The sequence below is a fragment of the Oncorhynchus masou genome, chromosome 14, assembly GCF_036934945.1.
Source record: "Oncorhynchus masou masou isolate Uvic2021 chromosome 14, UVic_Omas_1.1, whole genome shotgun sequence".
In the NCBI taxonomy this organism is placed as follows: domain Eukaryota; kingdom Metazoa; phylum Chordata; class Actinopteri; order Salmoniformes; family Salmonidae; genus Oncorhynchus; species Oncorhynchus masou.
The window spans coordinates 4,327,658-4,350,339 of record NC_088225.1 but is presented as its reverse complement, the minus strand read 5'-3'; the positions used below and the strand labels follow the sequence as shown (position 1 = coordinate 4,350,339).

The 22,682-nt window shown below is 45.6% G+C and overlaps 2 protein-coding genes across 3 annotated transcripts in view; one reads left to right on the top strand and one right to left on the bottom strand.

The window, feature by feature from the left end:
- The window catches only part of LOC135553992 (MAGUK p55 subfamily member 3-like), a 33,188-nt gene extending 22,778 nt beyond the window's left edge, over positions 1 to 10,410 (top strand). Inside the window, exons 12-20 of the mRNA XM_064985975.1 lie at positions 59 to 79; positions 1,959 to 2,000; positions 3,237 to 3,302; positions 4,296 to 4,457; positions 4,929 to 5,009; positions 5,139 to 5,232; positions 5,344 to 5,452; positions 5,775 to 5,903; positions 6,503 to 10,410. Of these exons, the coding sequence (XP_064842047.1) occupies positions 59 to 79; positions 1,959 to 2,000; positions 3,237 to 3,302; positions 4,296 to 4,457; positions 4,929 to 5,009; positions 5,139 to 5,232; positions 5,344 to 5,452; positions 5,775 to 5,903; positions 6,503 to 6,682 (884 nt within the window). The 3' untranslated portion in view covers positions 6,683 to 10,410. The remainder of the gene's footprint in view (positions 1 to 58; positions 80 to 1,958; positions 2,001 to 3,236; positions 3,303 to 4,295; positions 4,458 to 4,928; positions 5,010 to 5,138; positions 5,233 to 5,343; positions 5,453 to 5,774; positions 5,904 to 6,502) is intronic.
- A 246-nt stretch (positions 10,411 to 10,656) lies between these two features.
- Positions 10,657 to 22,682, bottom strand: part of LOC135553990 (sterile alpha motif domain-containing protein 14-like) — a 33,182-nt gene continuing 21,156 nt past the window's right edge. For both annotated transcript variants that reach the window (XM_064985974.1, XM_064985973.1), the window contains 2 exons: positions 17,678 to 17,833; positions 10,657 to 12,356 (listed from right to left, as the gene is read on the bottom strand). In XM_064985974.1, coding sequence (XP_064842046.1) covers positions 12,192 to 12,356; positions 17,678 to 17,833 — 321 coding nt within the window. In that variant the 3' untranslated portion in view covers positions 10,657 to 12,191. The remainder of the gene's footprint in view (positions 12,357 to 17,677; positions 17,834 to 22,682) is intronic.

Here is a 22,682-nt window from a genome sequence, read left to right as displayed (position 1 = left end):
GTGCAACTGTTTGTCAAAGATTTCTCATCATCCTCCTTTCCCTCACTGCTTACCGCAGATGACCAAGGATGTGACAAAGGTGGGTATACTGGTACAGAGATGTCTGCAATCCTCTTTCTTTCTCTCTCTCTGTCTCTCGCTGTCTCTCTGTCTCTCTCTCTCTCTCTCTCTCTCTCTCTCTCTCTCTCTCTCTCTCTCCCTCACTCACACATAACCATGATCAGGGAATGAGGACCCTAGTTTTATTGCCACAGTCAGTGATTAAACAGGACATTACTGCACATGGACATGCAGAGAATACTAGTAACCATCCACAATTAGGCATAATCAGATACACGGACATGTGGTGACAGTTTATGTTCTATTACTCTTCTATTTCTCCTGACTTCCATTTGACAATGAGTTCCGTGTTTTGAAACTGCTTGGTATGACTATGAGAAGAAGGTTACTGTCTGTTTGCAGGCTCCTACTAGAAGGTATATTAGTAGAGGCGTCAAAGCTCTCAGCCGTCTCTCTTTCTTTTGGGGGGGTGTGTGTGTGTGTGTGTGTGTGTGTGTGTGTGTGTGTGTGTGCGTGTGTGCGTGCGCGCGTGCGCTGCGGGGGTGGATGAGACTCCATGGGTCCTGTACTGCTCTGCTTCCAGCTTAAATCCTCCCCCACTATTGCCAGCCTACAAGACCAGAATAGAGATTCACCGCGATTGCAGTGTGTGTGTGTGTGTGCGTGTGTGTGTGTGTGTGTGTGTGTGTGTGTGTGTGTGTGTGTGTGTGTGTGTGTGTGTGTGTGTGTGTGTGTGTGTGTGTGTGTGTGTGTGTGTGTGTGTGTGTGTGTGTGTGTGTGTGTGTGTGTGTGTGTGTGTGTGTGTGTGTGTGAGATTCACAGTGTGTGTGCGTGCGTTCTAATAACGGACTGGACACACTCCAAAAAAATCATACTTTTCAAGATTATTTTAAGCATCTTAACTCATGTTCCGGTGTGCGCCCCAACCTTCGTAAGGTATTCACTGTCTAAGTCATGGACCAGCACCTGCCCTACCTTATAAGAACATTACGTAAAGCATACTATGGCAATGCTTAAAGAGCCCACACTTTGAGAGCCCGTACCTTATTGTATGTGTGTGATGCTAAGGCAGGCCTGCAGACTTGAAAGCACAGCCAATCACTTAAAGATAGCAAGGAACCATCCTCTCCATCATCATCATCATCAGCTTCTATTCTTTTGTTCTCTCTTTTCCTCTTCTCTGCAATTCATCTTCTTCTGTCTACTGCAGTTTGCTGTCCTCTTCTTCTCCTCACTCCTCTACTGTGTCTTGGCTGCCTGTTCTTCTCCTTGCAGAGGATTTCTCGTACATCCCTCTCTCCTTCTCTGCTGTCGTCTTTTCTACTTGCCCCATTTTTCTCTGTCAGCTATTTTCTAATCAGTATCTCTGAGTTGGTGAATCTACCATTGTCAGCACTTTTGTTGCATATCCAGAGTTTCAGAGACATCAGATATTTTTGCTTAGTTAAATATTGAATTCAGCAGTTCTGGTGTTGTAAATTGCAAAGGTTTTTGTATGCTAGCTACCATAGCTTTGTGAGCTGTCCATTTCACAAAGCCATGTGTGTGGACCAGGGAGACCCAGTTCCCTTTTCCAGTCGACTGCCTCCAGACGTGCTCGGTGTGTCTGTGTGGTGTCTGTCAAACCTCCCCCATCATGGCTGCCACAGTGGCTGCGGGCTCCGGCTGAGGGCCTGTCCTGCTGAAACCTCCCTGCCCTGACCTGCTGGCTTAGTGACCTACCCTGCGCCCACCCCTCTGCCCGCCACCCGCCTGCCCGACCCTGCCTGTCCTGCTTCGGGGCCCGCAGCCCCCCCCTCCCCTCTGTACCCCCCTCCCCACCCCTCTGATCCTTCCTCGAGGTTACTTACCCTCCGCTCACCCCCGCCCCCCTCTTCTCCCTGCTTGCCTCCCTACAGAGGACTGTGATTGTGAGGGCTATTTCAATGGACAGTACATAGGTGAGAGCCTGCACGTCTTCCTCCTTCTGCCACCTTTACCTCTTTTGCTGTCCGATGTCTATGTGTCCTCAAGGACCTTGCTGTGAGCTGCTGGCTTAACTGAACTGCCGCTTTGGGTTGGGGAATGTACGGGTGTCCTGAGGGTGGGACTGGCTGGAGTTGGGGTGTCCGTGTGGGGAGTGATGGAGAAGGGAGGAGAGAGGTGGAGAGAGAGGGGTGGTGGGGAGAGGCAATGCTGAGAGGAGACGGAACTGATCCCAGTTCATTTGATAGGGAAGACTAGTACTGAAGGAGAGAGGGTGCGCTCCAGCACCAGATTTTCCAGCTTCATGCGAAAGAGGGGAGTTTAGTTTCTCACTCCTTCAGGTGTCGCTAACAAATCGGTCTCGTGACCTAATTAGTGTAATGAGAAAAGTGCTGAAGAGGGTGTGATAGAGTGCGAGTGCCAGACTTGAAACACTTTTATCTCCAGTAGATATTGAGACATGTCTTGGGCTCATTATCAGTTCCCCAGACACCATAGTAGCAGTCATTTCAGGGCATTCAAAAATATTTACTACTTGTTATCAATTGGATTTAACACTCAAGCTACCGACCTTGGTAAATACAGTTTGCATCCAGACTGAAATTGCATTGGCACGACAACATAACGCTTTCACCGTAATCCTCGGCCCCCTGCTACCCTCCCACTGGCCTCCCCTCCTTCCACTGTCCTCCCCTCGCCTCCTTCACCCTTACATGACCTTGAGGCCCCCTCCCCTTCCCCCATACCCCAGAAACTGTTGGAATGAAAAACAGGGCACACGGAGTGATCTGAACACAGCTGACAGTCCAACACTGCCCTCCCATGGCAATAAGGCCAGCTGTATTATTCTACACCTCATTTGGGTGCCAGTCATCAAGGAGGTAAACATGTTTGTTTACCTTCGTAATGACACAGAATACTGACATCATCCAATCAGGTTACTCCTTATATATGGAGATTAAACCCAGCATCCTTGCCTTGCCCCAAACTAAAGCTGTGTTTGGATCCCCCTGAGACTCCCCTCTTGCCTCTGCCTCTGCCTCTGCTGCCATGGCTGATGCACCCCTCGTATCGTCACCCCCAACGGGGGGCCCTGCTGCGTTGGACGCATTGCACACTCAACCAACCAGGCACGTTTTGCTGCTTGTTTCACCCTGTGTGGAGACTGAGGTGCGAGGCTGAGTTGTGTGATGCTCTAATGCCAGTTATAGTCTCTCCAAAGTGTAAAGCAGTGGCGCCCTCCTGTGGCCAGGTGTTTTCCTGGGAATTTTATTCAGGTACTGTTACCGGCTTGTTCCCTCAGGTATTCCCACTGTCCGCAGGCAGGGGGGGATGGGCACCCTTTGGCCTGGAGAGACTGTGTGTGTGGTACTGCGTGTGTGTGTGTCACTCCCACTACACTGTGGTCTCCAGAGTCAGGCTGCCCTATCCCTCCTGGTCCACCCCTATAGCTCTCTGTCAAGCAGCATGTCTCCGTTGTACTGTATACTCTTACATGTGTTTACAGACCAGATCATTGTCCTTCCATGGCAAGAAGCTCTCTCCTTTTATCTTTACTGTAGCATTATTAGTTGTTCGTTGAGAGAAGCCACGTCTCCTTTTAAAAACGAGAAAGGAGAGGCATGAGCTTGATATTGATAGCAGAAGAGTGCTTGCTTCAGTCTCGGTCCCAGAGCTTATTTCTCACTGTCAAAGTGGAGCTGCCGAACCCCTTGGTCAGATATTAGCTGCATGTGATTGATATTCGTTGGACACGCGCTTGTAAACGAGCAGGTTCAGTCAATGTCTCACAATGCCGCTGGCAGCCCGTTTACCTCAGAGATAAGCACGGGTCAGGCTGTCAAACCTGTGGTATCACTCACTGATTAACGACGGATCACAGCTGACCACTCGTATTGTAATGGTCCCACGGTTCACTGGGGGTTTTAATGCATGATTATCAAGGGTTGCACTTTCTTTGTTCTCAACACGTAATAATAATGTTGTGGTTACGTTGGGGTTTGATTTGCATGATAGCCTGATGTAATGTCCTGATATGACGGGACACTGGTATTGTGCATTTAAAATGTTTGTCGGCAACACTAATTGCCAAGTGAGAACAACGACAGGCGCCATCTAAACTGCCTTGGAGAATACAGTTAACTATGTGGAAAGAGCATGCGTTAGACAGTGTATCAAACCACTTGATGATCATATCTGACCTTTTGACCCTGTGCCCCCCTACCTCACTTTGCTCTCCCTGCTCCTCCCGCCTGCCTGTCCTGCTGTAGCGGGTCTGAGGAGGAGTTTCCGTCTGAGCCGAAAGGACCGGTCAGGATCCCTCGGAGGAGGGGCCACCTCCGACCCCACCGACCCAGACTTTGCCACCTACGAGGAGGTGACTCGCTACCAGCACCGGCCCAACGAGAGACCCCGCCTGGTGGTTCTGATCGGTAAGACGACAGCTTCAGGATGACTATGGCAGTGTGGAGTCATTCTACTTTGATGATACTGCCTTCTAGTGGCCAATACTACAAACAGCAACTTCCCTCTAGTTGTGTGGTAGCCTTGTGAGAACCAGCCCGATCTCGCAGCACATATTCTCGTTCACTTTAAGCAGTCAGTCTGCTTGACCAAGCCAGTGAGGTCTTATCTACAGTAACTAATGCTATTTAGGGTTCTGCTAAGTTAATTAATCAAAGTGCACAACAAATGGCACATCCAGTAATTAATCAGTGGACTTAACTTAATGTTGATGCAGATTTCTTTCAGCAAATATTGTTTATTTGTCCCTGATAGTTCTGTTTAAATAACTCTGTGTCACTCCCTCTCTCTGCTCTCTCTGCTATCTCTTTCTCTTTTTCTGTCTCTCTCTCTCCCTCTCTTTCTTTGTCTCTCATTCTCTCACTCTCACTCACACAAAGGCTCCCTTGGAGCTCGTATCAATGAGCTGAAACAGAAGGTGATCGCAGAGAACCCCCATCGCTATGCTGTGGCCGTACCGCGTGAGTTACACCTTCTGAACCGCACAGTCCTCTTGCTACACTGACGGTGACGCCCTCTAACACCCTAGTAAAGAACTGCTACGCCAGTAAAACAATCGCAGCCTTCTCCCTTTCCCCCCGTGTCTCCAGATACCACCAGGCCCAAGAAGCCTCATGAGAAGGAGGGGGTGGAGTACCACTTTGTCACCAAACAGGCGTTTGACGCAGACGCTCTGAGCAACAAGTGAGTTCTCTTTGATGCCATATGGCTGATCTGCGAAGCCACACTGTCTCTGTCTATAGTACTCTGCTTTGGTTTGTCTGTTTCGTGCTTAGTTGTGTCCTGTGTGTCCAGGTACATAGAGCATGGGGAGTACAAGGAGAACCAGTATGGTACCAGCATAGAGGCTATACGCTCTGTACAGGCCAAGAACAAGATGTGCCTAGTGGACGTGCAACCAGAGGTAGGGCCAAGGCACGTGCTCTGCAGTGAAGCATATCCCATTCTGTTATAATGCACTGTACAATATAACCACGGCTGTCACATGCAGTCTGTGTCACACCCTATTCTATGACGGCCCCTGACGTTTCCCCTGTGACCTCTTGGTGAGAGTACATTCTGTTTCAGTCAGGCTGGAAGGCATATTCGCTTGTGTCACTGTAGCATCTCTGACATCTCAAGAGGACATTTCTCTGATAGTATCTGTTCTCTAAACCCTGTGTACGCTGTGTGACAACCCAACGCAGACTTGTGAAATTGCATCTGAATGTGTCCTGGCCCCTTAGGCTCTGAAGACACTGCGGACATCTGAGTTCAAGCCCTATGTCATCTTCGTCAAGCCGCGTGTCCCGGAGAGCAGACGCCGTCGTAGTGCTGCCACTTCACCAGCAGGGGGAGATCATGGGCGAGTGACGGTGAGATCTGCTGTCTCTTTTTGTGATAGTGAGCGGACTCTGAAAATGTGCTCATATGAATGCGTCAGTGAGTTGTTTAACCTTTTTTCTGTTGCTCAATCTTTTATTTTGCACGGCACGCTTTCTCCTCTCCTAATTTCTCCTCTCCTAATTTCTCCTCTCCTAATTTCTCCTCTCCTTAATCTGATATCACCTTTACAGCCTTCCTCACTCTTATGCTTCCTTATTTTCATGTCTGTCTGTCTGTCTGATTCTCCTCTGTCTGTCTGTCTGTGTCTGTCTGTCTGATTCTCCTCTGTCTGTCTGTCTGATTCTCCTCTGTCTGTCTGTCTGTCTGTCTTTCTGTCTGATTCTCCTCTGTCTGTCTGTCTGATTCTCCTCTGTCTGTCTGTCTGATTCTCCTCTGTCTGTCTGTCTGATTCTCCTCTGTCTGTCTGTCTGATTCTCCTCTGTCTGTCTGTCTGATTCTCCTCTGTCTGTCTGTCTGTCTGTCTGTCTGATTCTCCTCTGTCTGTCTGTCTGTCTGTCTGTCTGTCTGTCTGTCTGTCTGTCTGATTCTCCTCTCTCTGTCCGTCCATCCGTCCATCCATACCTGTCAGGATGAGGACCTGCAGGAAATGCGTCAGTCAGCCCAGCAGATGGACCAACGGTATGGCCACCTGGTCGACCGGGTCCTAATCAAGGAGGACTCAGCCAGCGCCTGCACAGAACTCCGAGGCATTCTGGAGCGGCTGGAGCGTGAGACCTTCTGGGTACCCCTATGTTGGGTGCGGACCTAACCCCGCTCTCCCCAACCACCACCCTCCAGAGAGGGGGATCACAGCCCCCCAGCCCTTTCTCCAGCAGGACCCCTACCCTACCCCCCATCCCTTTTCTGATCTCCTGGACCCCTTGGCCAGCCTGTAGGGTGTGGAAGATACTGCCCCAAACCCTGGCCTGATATCGGGCCAGCAACACACTGGCACTAGGGGAGAAGGGCATGCGACAAAACCCTTTGGAACGTTTCTGTGTTTGGGATGTTCAAAGGGAAAGATTGTTGTTCTGGCTATAAAACAAAACACACACACACGCAATCCATTGTTCAAATTCATGTTTTTCATATATTTATTCAAGTTTTTTATTTTGATTATTTATGTCAGTCAGTCAGTCAGACAGTCAAACATACAGACATCTTTATTGTGGATCCATGTGACATGCCATCTGTAGCTGCCTTTGGCCCGCAGTGTCTAGTACTTGAGTTTCCCATTAATATAATAATACAGTATATCGCAAAAGTAAGTACACCCCTCAAAAGTGAGTACACCCCTCAAAAGTGAGTACACTCCTCAAAAGTGAGTACACTCCTCAAAAGTGAGTACACCCCTCAAAAGTGAGTACACCCCTCAAGTGAGTACACCCCTCAAAAGTGAGTACACCCCTCAAAAGTGAGTACACCCCTCAAAAGTGAGTACACCCCTCAAAAGTGAGTACACCCCTCAAAAGTGAGTACACCCCTCAAAAGTGAGTACACCCCTCAAAAGTGAGTACACCCCTCAAAAGTGAGTACACTCCTCAAAAGTGAGTACACTCCTCAAAAGTGAGTACACCCCTCAAAAGTGAGTACACTCCTCAAAAGTGAGTACACTCCTCAAAAGTGAGTACACTCCTCAAAAGTGAGTACACCGATCAAAAGTGAGTAGACCCCTCAAAAGTGAGTACACTCCTCAAAAGTGAGTACACCCCTCAAAAGTGAGTACACCCCTCAAAAGTGAGTACACTCCTCAAAAGTGAGTACACTCCTCAAAAGTGAGTACACTCCTCAAAAGTGAGTAGACCCCTCAAAAGTGAGTACACTCCTCAAAAGTGAGTACACCCCTCAAAAGTGAGTACACCCCTAAGTGAAAATGTCCAAATTGGGCCCAATTAGCCATTTTCCCTCCCCGGTGTCATGTGACTCGTTAGTGTTACAAGGTCTCAGGTGTGAATGGGGAGCAGGTGTGTTAAATTTGGTGTCATCGCTCCCACACTCCCTCATACTGACTGGTCACTGGAAGTTCAACATGGCACCTCATGGCAAAGAACTGTCTGAGGATCTGATTTTTTTTTTTTTTTTTTGCTCTACATAAAGATGGCCTGGGCTATAAGAAGATTGCCAAGACCCTGAAACTGAGCTGCAGCACGGTGGGCAAGACCATACAGCAGTTTAACTGGACAGGTTCCACTCAGAACAGGCCTCGCCATGGTCGACCAAAGAAGTTGAGTGCACATGCTCAGCGTCATATCCAGAGGTTGTCTTTGGGAAATAGACGTATGAGTGCTGCCAGCATTGCTGCAGAGTTTGAAGGGGTGGGGTTCAGCCTGTCAGTGCTCAGACCATACGCCATACACTGCATCAAATTGGTCTGCATGGCTGTTGTCCCAGAAGGAAGCCTCTTCTAAAGATGATGCACAAGAAAGCCCGCAAACAGTTTGCTGAAGACAAGCAGACTAAGAACCATGTCCTGTGGTCTGATGAGACCAATATCAACTTATTTGGTTCAGATGGTGTCAAGCGTGTGTGGCAGCAACCAGGTAAGGAGTACAAAGACAAGTGTGTCTTGCCTACAGTCAACCATGGTGGTGGGAGTGTCATGGTCTGGGGCTGCATGAGTGCTCCCGGCAGTGGGGATCTACAGTTCATTGAGGGAACCATGAATGCCAACATGTACTGTGACATACTGAAGCAGAGCATGATCCCCCTCCCTTCGGAGACTGAGCCGCAGGGCAGTAACACGTTAACGACCCCAAACACACCTCCAAGACGACCACTGCCTTGCTAAAGAAGCTGAGGGTAAATGTGATGGACTGGCCAAGCATGTCTCCAGACCTAAACCCTATTGAGCATCTGTGGGGCATCCTCAAACGGAAGGTGGAGGAGTGCAAGGTCTCTAACATCCACCAGCTCCGTGATGTCGTCATGGAGGAGTGGAAGAGGACTCCAGTGGCAACCTGTGAAGCTCTGGTGAACTCCATGCCCAAGAGGGTTAAGGCAGTGCTGGAAAATGATGGTGGCCACACACAATATTGACACTTTAGGCCCAATTTGGACATTTTCACTTAGGGGTGTACTCACTTTTGTTGCCAGCGGTTTAGACATTAATGGCTGTGTGTAGAGTTGAGGGAACAGCAAATTTGCACTGTTATACAAGCTGTACACTCACTACTTTACAGTGTAGCAAAGTGTCATTTCTTCATGAAAAGATATTCAAATATTTACAAATATGTGAGGGGTGTACTCGCTTCTGTGATATACTGTATATGCCATTTATCACACGCTTTTATCCAAAGCGACTTAGTCAAAACACTCGTACAGGAGTCCTGCAGGGAATCCTACACAATTTCTTCACAAAGACATGACTGTTTTGTAAGGTTTCCTCACCTATTTCCGTGGCTCGTTGATACAATGCATTCTGAGTGAGGCCTAGCCATTGTTATGTTGTTGAAATGTTATCCAAAAGTCAATCCACCTGCTTCCATTATACCTGGAGAATGAGTAGAAATGCATACACAGTACAAAAAGTAACCAACACACTCTGTCAATAGCACAGTAGGATAGATGTAATGATACAAAAGTAAATATTATTTTATAATGCTTTATTTGATCAATTATTTTATTTGGACGCGTTTTAAGGACGCATACGGCAACTTAATTATTTAAATCGCAGATGTAAATATTCTACATGCAACTCCGTACCGTGCCAACGAACGATCTCGTAGCACTTCAATGCAACCTGTTGAACTTTGACCCTAAGTGTCTAATCCTCAGTGTGAATTACTTCAGTTCTGGGACTCTGGATGTGTGGATGTCATGTACACACACAAGTGCACTAAAATATGCTATGCTCTTTGTATTGATGACATCAGTCACATGTTTATGACGCAGGTGCAGTGTGGGTAATAGGGTTTTGAGGAGGCGGGTGTTCTATGGTCCATCTGGATCATCAGGGTCCTAAATTGTTCTGTATGAGTTATCTACAGGCGAGGACACTGGGAGTAGTGGGATATGGACACCTCCAAGTGTGATTGCGGGTTCATTATAAATGCACAGATGTGACGTGTTTCTTTGCCGTTATCTTGGTGTTTACAGAGACAATGTTAAAAGACATTACAAGGTAATACACAAGAAAAGGCAATGACTCGCGCCAGTCAAAGTGTCGTTACTTGACTAAAGCAATCAGAGCCGTTTGGCGAAATACCACCTGTTCTCAGTCTGTATATTGGCTCTGTCGTTCTGGTGATCTTTTACTAGTGGCATCAAAGCTCTGCATTCTCTCTCTCTTTGGGTGGATGTGTGTATGGACTTCAAGTCTTGTTTCGTGGTGGAGAACTGATACACTATCAACAGGAGCTTCCAGATCCTCCTTTCTCATCCTGTTCTCTTTTTAACATACAGTGTGTTCTTGATCCTTTTCCTGTGCTGTGTAAACCAAGAACTCCAGAATGTTGACTTTGTAACGTGACGTGTATAAAGTGCCATTGTAAAACCAGATGAACCAAGTGCTACTTTGTGTATGTTTTGTTATAGTCAAATCCTACCAATTTTGAATTGGATAAACCTATTATTTTGAGTTGGACTAAATTGTTATTTTGAGTTGGGGTTCGGGATCTAACCACACCCGATGTATCAGATGCGTTGCATATCAGTTGTACAAGCCGAGTGTGAATCAGCCCACATGTTGAAATGAGAGACCATAGATGAGAGCTCAGAAGCAGCAGAAGTTTGGGAGTGCTGACATGCATTCTGCATTTTAAAACATATTTAATACATATTTCCATTTGACACAGGAGTTGAAAATAAATGGGCGGACGGAAATCAAGAAACGAGTACTAAGGATCGTGTATGTGTAAAAACTAGAGCTAATGTCCATGTCTTCTGACCACAAACCAGTCCAAGAATTCAGTATGAAAACTGGGCAAAGTGGGAATACGGTTTGGATACTATACGGGGCCCTGAATCCTCCAAAAGACGATTGATGTGTCTTTCTTGTCTTGTTCCAGCAGGATTCAAAAACTTTGAGTCTCTCGAGACAAAAACGTCTAAGATGACGATTGGTGCAACGTGGGAGTAGAGACAGAAGATTGACAACACGCAGAATTCTAAAAGTGGCCACCTCAGAATACTCCTTTTTCAGGAGAGCCAGTCCCATCCCCATACAGTCGTTACCAAAGACATTACCTCAGATAGCACATATGCACACAGACAGACAGTATATCGTACGCCACAAACATGCACGTACACCAAACATACAGTATTTAGAAATATGCTCAAAAATCACATCGGTCTCATCAGCATCTTATCTTGACAATGTCCTGGACAAATCTCCATTGTTACTTCAAGTTTAACTCCAGTTGACTGACAGTGGCTTACAGAGTATTGATGCATACTACAATATGAATGTGGTTGGGTGTTACGTGCTTGTGGTTATGAGATTAAAAAAAAAAAAAAAAGCTAAATTCTGTGATTATATTCTTCGTAAAATAAATAAATGCAAATTTCTGTAATTCTATTATTTCGATAATAACAGACCATGGGTTAGGTTTTATAGTGTGTAATTTGCTAGAATGTGCTGTATGTGAGTACAGTCAAAAGTTATGGGAAAAGTATGACTGTGTCAATGCATTGAATGCGTGTAGAAGTCAGATATAACACACATTCATTTCGAGTAACAAAATATTAGTCATTTTCCGCAAGGGTGGATAACCTCACTGATTGACAAAGAACAACACATTTGTCATAGCCAGGAAGAATGAGACATCTGAACCCCAATATGGGCGGGACCTATCATGTTGCGTCAACCACTGATTGATTGGTCTCAAACATGGGTTCTTAGGCTTTTTCACCTCTGGACCCAAATTAGAAACTGACAGTCCTGCCGTGACCCAAATTGTCCACAAACTACCCAAATTAAGAATAAATAGTGTGTAGATGTATTCTCATAACTCACGACCCACCTCTCACATGCCAACTTTGGCTTCCGACCTTGGTCTAAAATAAAGCCGTTCGACAAGAAGTTAATGGAGCTTTCATTCTGTTATTGATCACGTGTCAGTGATTGACAACACACTGTCCCGCCCATCACAGGGTTCAAAGCCTCACATCCAAATCAGAGGTACAGTACAAAAGTCTATGCGCAACTTCCAACGTTTTGCACAAAACTCCACTTAGCATCAATGCTATCATGATCATGTGAAAGTTGGAGATGGTGCACCAGCACCAGTTTCTCGTCAGGAGTATTTCTGTGGTAATTTAACGCCATCTGGTGGTTATGTCTAGCTTGTGTTTAGCTTGCGTAGATCCTGTTCCTTTTTGCGCTGTTTCTCTTTCTGCCGATCCAGTTTGTCCAGGGCCTTGCGCTCCTTTTCCGCTGCTGCGTGAATGTCTCTGATCCGCCTTTTCAGTGCACTGCGGTCCGTGGAACTGTTCACTCCCAGACCCTGAGAATGAAATATAATAAAACATTACATTTGTTTTGTCACATGCGCCGAATAGAACAGGTGTTGACTTCACGGTGAAATGCTTACGTACAAGCCCTTAAACAACAGAGTTAAAAAGGAAGAACATTTTGTTTAATAAAAAGGTAGTTAGCTATAATAGTTCACAATAAAATAACAAGGCTGTACAAGTTGCACTGGTACCAAGTCAAGGTGCAGGTGTATTTATTTTACCGTTATTTTACCAGGTAAGTTGACAACAACCTGGGGATGATGAGGGGACCATGATGGTAAGAGGGCCAGATTGGGAATTTAGCCAGGATACCAGGGTTAACACCCCTACTCTTACGATAAGTGCCATGGGATCTTTAGTGACCACAGAGTCAGGACACCCCTTTAACGTCCCATCCAAAAGACAGCACCCTACAGTACACAGGACAATGTCTGCCCTGCGGCATTGGGATATATTTTTTTAGACCAGAGGAAAGGATGCCTCTTACTGGCCATCCAACACCATTTCCAGCAGCATCTGGTCTCCCATCCAGGGACCACCCAAGACCAACCTTGCTCAGTTTCAGAAGCAAGCCAGCAGTGGGATGCAGGGTGGTATGCTCTGGTAATTGGGTAGGAGGTAGTTGAGGTAATTGAGGTGCGTAAAAAATAAACGTCCTCTCACTGTCAACTGCATTTTTTTTTTAGCAAACTTAACATGTGTAAATATTTGTATGAACATAACAAGATTCAACAACAGAAACTGAACAAGTTCCACAGACATGTGACTAACATAAATGGAATAATATGTCCCTGAACAAAGGGGGAGGGTCAAAATCAAAAGTAAGTACCTGGTGTGGCCACCAGCTGCATTAAGTACTGCAGTGCATCTCCTCCTCATGGACTGCACCAGATTTGCCAGTTCTTGCTGTGAGATGTTACCCCACTCTTCCACCAAGGCACCTGCAAGTTCCCTGACATTTCTGGGGGGAATGGCCCAAGCCCTCACCATCTGATCCAACAGGTCCCAGACATGATCAATGGGATTGAGATCCTGGCTCTTCGCTGGCCATGGCAGAACACTTACATTCCTGTCTTGCAGGAAATCACGCACAGAACGAGCAGTATGGCTGGTGGCATTGTCATGCTGGAGGGTCATGTCAGGATGAGCCTGCAGGAAGGGTTCCACATGAGGGAGGAGGATGTCTTCCCTGTAATGCACAGTGTTGAGATTGCCTGCAATGACAACAAGCTCAGTCCGATGATGCTGTGACACACCGCCCCAGACCATGACGGACCCTCCACCTCCAAATCGATCCCACTCCAGAGTACAGGCCTCGGTGTAACGCTTATTCCTTGGACGATAAACACGAATCAAGACCATCACCCCTGGTGAGACAAAACTGCAGCTCGTCAGTGAAGAGCACTTTTTGCCAGTCTTGTCTGGTCCAGCGAGGGTGGGTTTGTGCCCATAGGCAACATTGTTGCCGGTGATGTTTGGTGAGGAGCTGCCTTACAACAGGCCTACAAGCACTCAGTCCAGCCTCTCTCAGCCTATTGTGGACAGTCTGAGCACTGACGAAGGGATTGCGCGTTCCTGGTGTAACTCGGGCAGTTGTTGTTGCCATCCTGTACCTGTCCTGCAGGTGTGATGTTCGGATGTACCAATCCTGTGCAGGTGTTTCATGTGGTCTGCCACTGCAAGGATGATCAGTGGCCGCCTTGTCTTCCTGTAGCGCTGTCTTAGGCATCTCACTGTACGGACATTGCAATTTATTGCCCTGGCCACATCTGCAGTCCTCATGCCTCCTTGCAGCATGCCTAAGGCACGTTCACGCAGATGAGCAGAGACCCTGGGCATCTTTCTTTTGGTCTTCTTCAGAGTCAGTAGAAAGGCCTCTTTAGTGTCTTAAGTTTTCATAATCGTAACCATAATTGCCTACCATCTGTAAGCTGTTAGTGTCTTAACGACCGTTCGCGGGTGCATGTTCATTAATTGTTTATGGTTCATTGAACAAGCATGGGAAACAGTGTTTAAACCCTTTTAAATGAACATCTGAAGTTATTTGGATTTTTACGAATTATCTTTGAAAGACAGGGTCCTGAAAAAGGGACATTTATTTTTTTGCTGAGTTTGTGTATGTAGGCTTTGGTGTAAAGTACTAAAAAATACTTTAAAGTACTACTTAAGCAGTTTTTTGGGGTATCTGTACTTTACTATTTATATTTTTGACCATTTACTTTTACTCCACTACATTCCTAAAGAAAATATTGTACTTTTTACTCCGCACATTTTCCCTGACAACCTAAAGTACTTGTTACATTGTGAATGCTTAGCAGGACAGGGATATGGTCAAATTCGTGAACTCAAGATAACACGTGGTCATCCCTACGGCCTCTGGCAGACGTACAAAACACAAAAGCATCTTTTGTAAATAATGTCTGAGTGTTAGAGAGTGGCATTGGCTATCCATACATTTATCCATGCTTTGCCCCTTTACCCTATCCTACATATTACCTCGATTACCCTAACTAACCTGTCCCCAACACATTGACTAGGTACCTGTACCCCCTATATTAAACACACTGTAGCCTCGTTATTGTTATTTTAGTGTGTTAGTTTAGTTTATTGAGTAAATATTTTCTAACCTTATTTTTCTTAACTGCATTGTTGGTTTTAAGGGTTTGTAAGTAAGTATTTAACGGTAAGATCTGCACCGGTTTTATCTGCACCGGTGCATGTGCCAAATACATTTTGTTTTGATTAATATAAGGAATTTTAAATGATTTATACTTTAACTTTTGATACTTGAGTATTTTTAAAACCAAATACTTTTCTACTTTTACTCAAGTAGTATTTTACTGGCTGACTTTCACTTGAGTAACTTTCTATTAAGGTATCTATACTTACACTCAAGTATGACAATTGGGTACTTTTTCCACCAGTGCATGTAGGTAAGGGTAAAAAAGTGGCTAGGCAATCTGGATAGATAATAAACAGAGTAGCACAGCATATGTGAAAGTGTGCCACAGGAGGTTGGTGGCACCTGAGTTGGGGAGGACGGGCAAGTGGTAATGGCTGGAGCGGAATTGGTGGAATGGTATCAAATACATCGAACACATGGTTTGACGACATTCCATTCTCTCCGTTCCAGCCATTATTATCAGCCTGAGCAGCCTCCACTGGTGTGTGGGTGTGAATCACAGGAGGTTGGTGGCACCGTAATTGTGGTAATGGCTGGAGCGGGATTAGGTGAAATGTATCAAATCCATGGTTTCCATGTATTTGACGCCCTTCCGTTTGCTTCATTCGATACATTATCATGAGCCGTCCTCCCCTCAGCTGCCTCCAGTGGTGTGAATAGAATATAACTATATGTACACACAGATTTGCCTTAGGCTTCAACTCCCAATTAATGTAAACAGACTTTCGAGACACAGACACACAACCCTTGACATGTAGTTTGGGAGTTAGGCCTAGTACATACAATGAACAAAAATATAAAACGCAACATGTTTCATGAACTGAAACGAAAGATCACAGAAATCTTCGATATGCACAAAAGCTTATTTTCTCAAATGTTGTGCTCAAATTTGTTGACATTAGTGAGCATTTCTGCTTCGGCAAGATAAACCATACACCTGACAGGTGTGGCATACCAAGAAGCTGATAAAACAGCATAATAATTACACAGCTGCACCTTGTGCTAGGAGAAATAAAAGGCCACTAAAATGAGCAGTTTTGTCACAACACAATGACAGATGTTTCAAATTTTGAGGGAGTGTGCAATTGATATGCTGACTGCAGGAATGTCTACCAGAGCTATTGCATGTTAATTTCTCTACCATAAGCCACTTCCAATGTTGTTTTAGAGAATTTGGCAGTACATCCAACCAGCCTCACAACTCCAGATCACGTGTAACCAAGCCAGCCTAGGACCTCCACATCCGGCTTCTTCTTCTTCCACCCGGACAGCTGATGAAACTGTGTGTTTGCACAACCAAAGAATTTCTACACAAACTGTCAGAAACCGTCTCAGGGAAGTTCATGTGCATGCTCTTCGTCCTCACCAGGGTCTTGACCTGACCACAGTTCGGCATCAGTGAGCAAATGCTCACCTATGATGGCCACTGGCACGCTGGAGAAGTGTGCTCGTCACAAATTAATACCAGTTTAAACTGTACCGGGCAGATGGCCGACAGTGCGTACGGCATCGTGTGGGCGAGCAGTTTGTGGATGTCAATGTTGTGAACAGAGTGCCCCATGGTGGCGGTAGGGTTTTGGTAAGGGCAGGCATAAGCTACAGACAACGAACACAATTGCATTTTATAGATGGTCATTTGAATGCAGAGATAGTGTCGAAATCCTGGAGGCCCATTGTCGTGCCTTTCATCCATCGCCATCACCTCATGTTTCAGGATGATAACTGCCCCATATCGCAAGGATCTGTAAACAATTCCTGCAAGCTGATCATTTCTGGAGTTCTTCCACGACCTGCATACTCACCAGACATGTCACCCATTGAGCATGTTTGGGATGCTCCGGATCAACGTGTGCGACAGCATGCTTCAGTTCCCGCCGATATCCAGGGGCTTTTCACAGCCATTGAAGAGAAGTCGGACACACAATCAAAAAGGCCACAATCAACAGCCTGATCAACTCTGTGTGTCTAAGTGTCACACTACATGAGGTAAATGGTGGTCACACCAGATACGGACTGTTTTTCTGATCCATGTCGTTACCTTTAAGGTATCTGTGACCAACCGATGCATATCAGAATTCCCAGTCACGTGAAATCCATAGATCGGGGCCTAATATTTTTTTTTCAATTGACTGATTTCCTTATATGAACTGTAATTCAGTAAAATCTTTGAAATTGTTGCATGTTGGGTTTATATGTTTGTTCAGATGGCATGAAAGTAGTCACTCTCACCAGCAGAGAGCAGTGAGATGATACTTAAAGAGACCCTCTGTAAGTTGTTGTCGGTGAGTGTTTGTTTTTGACTGGATCAATCAGAGATACTCTGCGTTTTACTTTGATCCTATATGCACTCACCTCCTCTCATCCCTCTCCTCTAATCTTGTCTCTTCCGCTTCTCCCCTTTCACCATCTGCTCTCGTCAGCCCACTCATACCCATATGCCCTTCCTCTTTTTTTTCCTCTCCTCCTCTACCATTTTCTCCATCCATCTGCCATCCTTCCTCTCCTCCATCTGCCCTTCTTCCTCACCTCTTCATTCTCTGACCGATCTCCTCTGCTCTCCCTCCTTTCCTCTCCTCCTTGAACTTAGACCCCTTCTCTCCCTTCCTTCCTTCCCTGAACCATTCTCACCTTGAGCTTAGTGCCGTCCATCAGGAGGAGCTGCTCCCCGTCGATGTCTCTGGCAGTGAACTCTGGGATGTACTGCTCCATGTTCAACCCCTTCAGCCACTGGCACACCTGCTGGGTGCTCCACGACGACACGAGGCACAGTGGCTCGTCAATAGGCTGAAAGAAAAGTTGCCCAAGATATTCAGTTATTCAGTACAATTGCGCCGCTTCAGCTCCCTAATAGGAAAAATAGCTTTTTTTGTGAGGTAGCAGTCTGAAGAGCATGTTAATCTTCTCCCTGGTGGTCATGAATATCACAAAACAATGTAGCCTTACCTTTCTCCTCGGTGCAGTGACAGAGCTAACGTTCTGCCTCATTACACCCACTGATATGACTCTTTAGGTTGCAGTGACAATTACAAAGCTGCCTCTATCATCTAGACCCCCCTTGCGTCACACCCATGTACACACGCGCGCACAAACAACACTGTTTAATCTAACCCCTGGTCTGAGTGGTGTTGGAAGCCTGGTGGCTAGCATGGTCCTGTCAGGTTGGCCATCTCTGTCTGCCAGGCACTGAGGTGTCCTCAGAGTGTCTCTCCGCCGGCGGTGAAGCACAGGAACAAGGGAAGCACTGCTAAAAAATTAACTCGGGGTGATAGAAGAGGCTGTAGCCGGCTGAGTGCCAGACGGGCAGGGTTTCGCACGTTGGAGACGATTCCATTGGTTCCTTTGCGCCAGACATGCGCCCACACAATCTAGTGCAATTAAAGTACTCGAAAGAAAACTACTCTCTGTACCCAGGTCTGATGTGTCTCCTGCATCCCTCTGTAATGGCAGCTTAAGGAAATGAGAGGGAGAGAGTCATAAAGCCCCTCTGAAAACCCAATATCCCCTCCAACATGCTGAGCTAAATCAGATGTGACGGGAGAGAGAGAGCTAGTTTACCGGAGGTAATTGATTCCCTAATCACTGTGCAGCCGTGTCTGACAGCATCTGGCCAGGGAGTGTTTTTTGAGGTCGCAGAGCACTCACCATACTCGAGTTGTGTTCAAATACTCACACTAACAGCACTATTTGTGACTTGAATTGAGTATATAGTATGCGTATTGGTCATAGTATGGTTATAGTTAGCATGCCAAAAGTTCCCGGATGTCATACTAAATTCGCCACAATATGAAGTATACAAGCAGAGGACACTATTTCCATACTTTAGGGCCCATAATACAGTTCTTCATGAAATGGGCGTGGCTTCAAATTTTTTCCAGATTTGAAAAAAATTGCATAAAATATCCATTCGAAGTACAACGAGAGCAGATACATATTCATTGGTTTAATTAATTATGACAAATGTTAAGAACATGTTGAGCAATGTAATAAAGTATTGACTTAAGTTACCTTACACGTTAGATTGGCTGACAATTTGTTAGCTAAGCTGTCCTTACAATTCACATAGCGTATCATTACAGCAGTAACATCAGTTGGCTACTTATATATAACTTGCCAGTATATTAACTGTAGGCTATCTAACAATCCAACGTTTGTTGCCTTGATTACTCCATGGACATTCGGGTGCTTTTGTAAATTTGCTCTGGCTATCTGCTCCGATTTCAGAGCACTCTTGTCTAAGCGTTCCAGAGTGCATAATAATGAATTTACGAGGCTCAACACTTGTTGAATATGGCCAGTGTCAGTAAATGTCGGCAAAAAAGCCCAATTAAATTGTTGCCAGCAACACAGTCACCAACGCTCTGGATAACATGAAAACTGCCTAACCAGCTCTGCGAAGGCGAGTAAATTGGTCAGAGTGGTCTCATTTGTGTGTGCAAGTAGCTAGCAAGCTAGCCAATGTTAGCTGGGGTGCTTGACTGCCATTATAAGGACAGAACGCTCCAATCAAACTTACTCTTTGCCCCGAGCGTCCAGTGTGCTCTCCGTGAGCGAAACGCTCAAAATTTACAAACCTGACAACGCTCTGAATTTAAGAACACACCCGAAGTCATAAAATGTCTAACGAGTCATTTGTTATGCTAACTAGCTAGCAAGAGGTTGCATAGCAACATCAACTTCCGGTATACATGCGAGTACGCTCAACTGAAAGCATACTGTTCGTTTACAGCAGGGGTGTCAAAGTCAAATGGACGGAGGGCCAAATAAAAAATGTAGCTACAAGCCGAGGGCCGGACTGTTCGAATGTTCATTGAAAATTTTTTAAATGACGCATATAGTCTAGTGAACCTAATTGAACCTACTGAAAACCTAACAAATATATTCCAATATGATCAGATAAATAAAGCAATATTTTCTTATGGCTCTGTCAGTAATCTTTAATTTTCAACAGACACAAAAGACAAATTTCCTTTATATAAAAATCCCCATAACATGAACATTAAATGAAAGAAACCGGTATTCAAGGCACCATCAGTAGCCTATATTTTCTATTTTAGCAAAAGTGGGCTAAATTTACTTCAAAGAAAAAAACAATAATAGCAATTTTCTATCATCCACTCAACTGAAATATTTTTAAAATATAATTGGATTGAAATACAATAAAATAAAGTGCAAAAATCTATTAATCAAAAACAACACTTTGTTTAAGGAGAAGTAATATGCAGTGAAAACAAATATTAAACTTTAACTTTTAAACTTGAACTGAGTAAAAACTCTAAATATGTGATTGCACAGTAATGTTCACTTGTTTGAGGTTGAGGGTGATACTTGGTGGTGTCCCATCTTTTCCACAAGTTCATCAATGTTCGGGGTAAGGCTCTGAGCTGAGGAAATCCTCAGAATTGAGTGGAGGTGTTCAGCAGTAAGTCGACTTCTGTGTGATGTTTTGTTCAGGTTCATCAAAGAAAAAGTTGTTCACACAGGTATGTGCTGCCAAACATAGACAACGTTTGAGCAGCCTGGATGCGCAGCTGGGGCATTGTGTCGGGGAGGAAACGGGCGAACTCCGCAGCACCCACTGCCGCATATTTTGCCCTCAGTGCATCATTGCATTGGAGGTCAATCAACTCCATTTGGAGGTTTGGTGGTGAGCTTTCCACGTCAACAGCAAATGGGTTACCGAGCAGTTCCAACCTGCTTTTTTGTGCTTCAAAGTCAGCAAATCGGCGTCGAAAGTCAGCGGCAAGCATACCTACCAAAATAAAACTGGCCTTGACAGCAGCCTGGCCTTGTGATTTGGCTTTTTTGAACAGAGCCTGTCGAGATTTGAGGCCTCGTTTTAATTCCTCTGCCTTTTGTAGCCTTTGTTCCATGTCCATATTCTTGTTTTTGTCCGCGTGTTTCGTTTCATAATGTCGTCTCAGATTATACTCTTTCAGTACCGCCACACTTTCTCCACACAGAAGACACACAGGTTTTCCAGCTACCTCCGTGAACATATACTCCGACTCCCACCTTGTTTGAAACCCCGGTTCTCAGTGTCCACCTTCCGTTTTGCCATTTTTGATGGGTATCTGAAAGTTAATTTTACTGTGATGCTGACGACTGCTGTGCCAATAAATATTGAAATGAAGCAGCCTACTGCTCGGTGCGTCACCGTTGCATTGTGGGAAATGTAGTATTGGTGCGTGTAAAAGATCTGCGGGCTGCCGGCTTGCTGCGGTCTGCGGGCCGGTTCTAATAATAAATCAAGATCATCCCAGGGGCCGTAAAAAACCTTCTCGCGGGCCGGATGTGGCCCGCGGGCCTTGACTCTGACATATGTGGTTTACAGTATACTAAAATGAACTTATAGTATGTAGTATATACACTCATTAAGTATGTAGTATACAATATGTTAGTATGGGTATTTGAACACCGCTTCAAGCTTTAAAAACACCAGGACCACACACTCTACACTGTTTCAGTATGATATGTTGGATAAAGGAAAAAAGACAGACACCAATGTCCGTAACATCATCCTTTTCAATAGAAAGTGCAAACATAAAGGCATAACATTAAGTTCGTAATAGTCAGGTCATAATAATAGAAAAAGCATTACATTTTCTTTTTACTTCAGTTGTCATCTTCCTTTTTAAATTTTATTTAATTATTTAAGAAAAAAAGTATATATTTTAATTAACCGAGGGCAAGTTAACAGTCCCTTGCTTACAGAGTAAGCCTGTCCGGTGGCTTGCACAGCCGACCCACCCGTGAGTAAGTGTTGGCTCTGACAGGGGTAGGATTAGGGGCACGAGCTGGAGAGCTTGGTGGGGTAGAAGCCTCACCTTCAGTTGGCCCATGTCTCAATTCTGCGCTCCTTACCCTTAGGCCTGGACTGTGATCCAGCTCATCTAGGTGAGTGTATGGCATGTTCTGGTTTGTCTGCTCTGCTACGCGCAGATCCTCCCGATTGCGACGATAGAGGGAGCCACCAACATCCACCAGATAAGAAAGTGGTGCAACTCTCTGCAGGCATGTGCCCAGCCTCTAAAGTCCTGTGTGGTCTCCCGGCAGTGGTTTCATCCTTATCGTTTCACCCACCTCCAGCTCTGGTAGGTCTCGAGCAGTCCGGTCATAGAAGCACTTAGCAAGCTGCTTTCTGTGACGCAGTTTGTCCTTGACGCCAACCATGACGCAGGGCTCAAGTAGCTTGTTAGCTACGGGGATGGTAGTCTTCAGACGTCTGGACAGAAGGCGTTGTGCTGGGCTGCTGTCCATGTTTTCAGTGGGTGTGTTCCTCCACTGTAAGATCGCTTGCCACGGGTCGTTGCTGTCGCGCAAGGCCCTGCTTAACAGGTTTTTTGCAATCTTGACAGCTGATTCTGCCTTGCCATTTGCTTTTGGGTGTCTTGGAGAGGTCACGTGGTCAAACTCCCATTCTGAGGCGAAACGCTTGAACTGTGCAGTGAATTGTGGGCCATTGTCCGTGATTACCTTGTCAGGCTGACCTTGCCTTGCAAACTGCGCCTTGCAGCGCTTTATGACCGTCTCTGCAGACAAGTCAGGGAGCAGTTCAATTTCCCAAAAGTCAGAGTAGTGATCAACGATGAGAAGATATTCAGCCACAGACAAAAGGACTAAGTCCATGCTGACG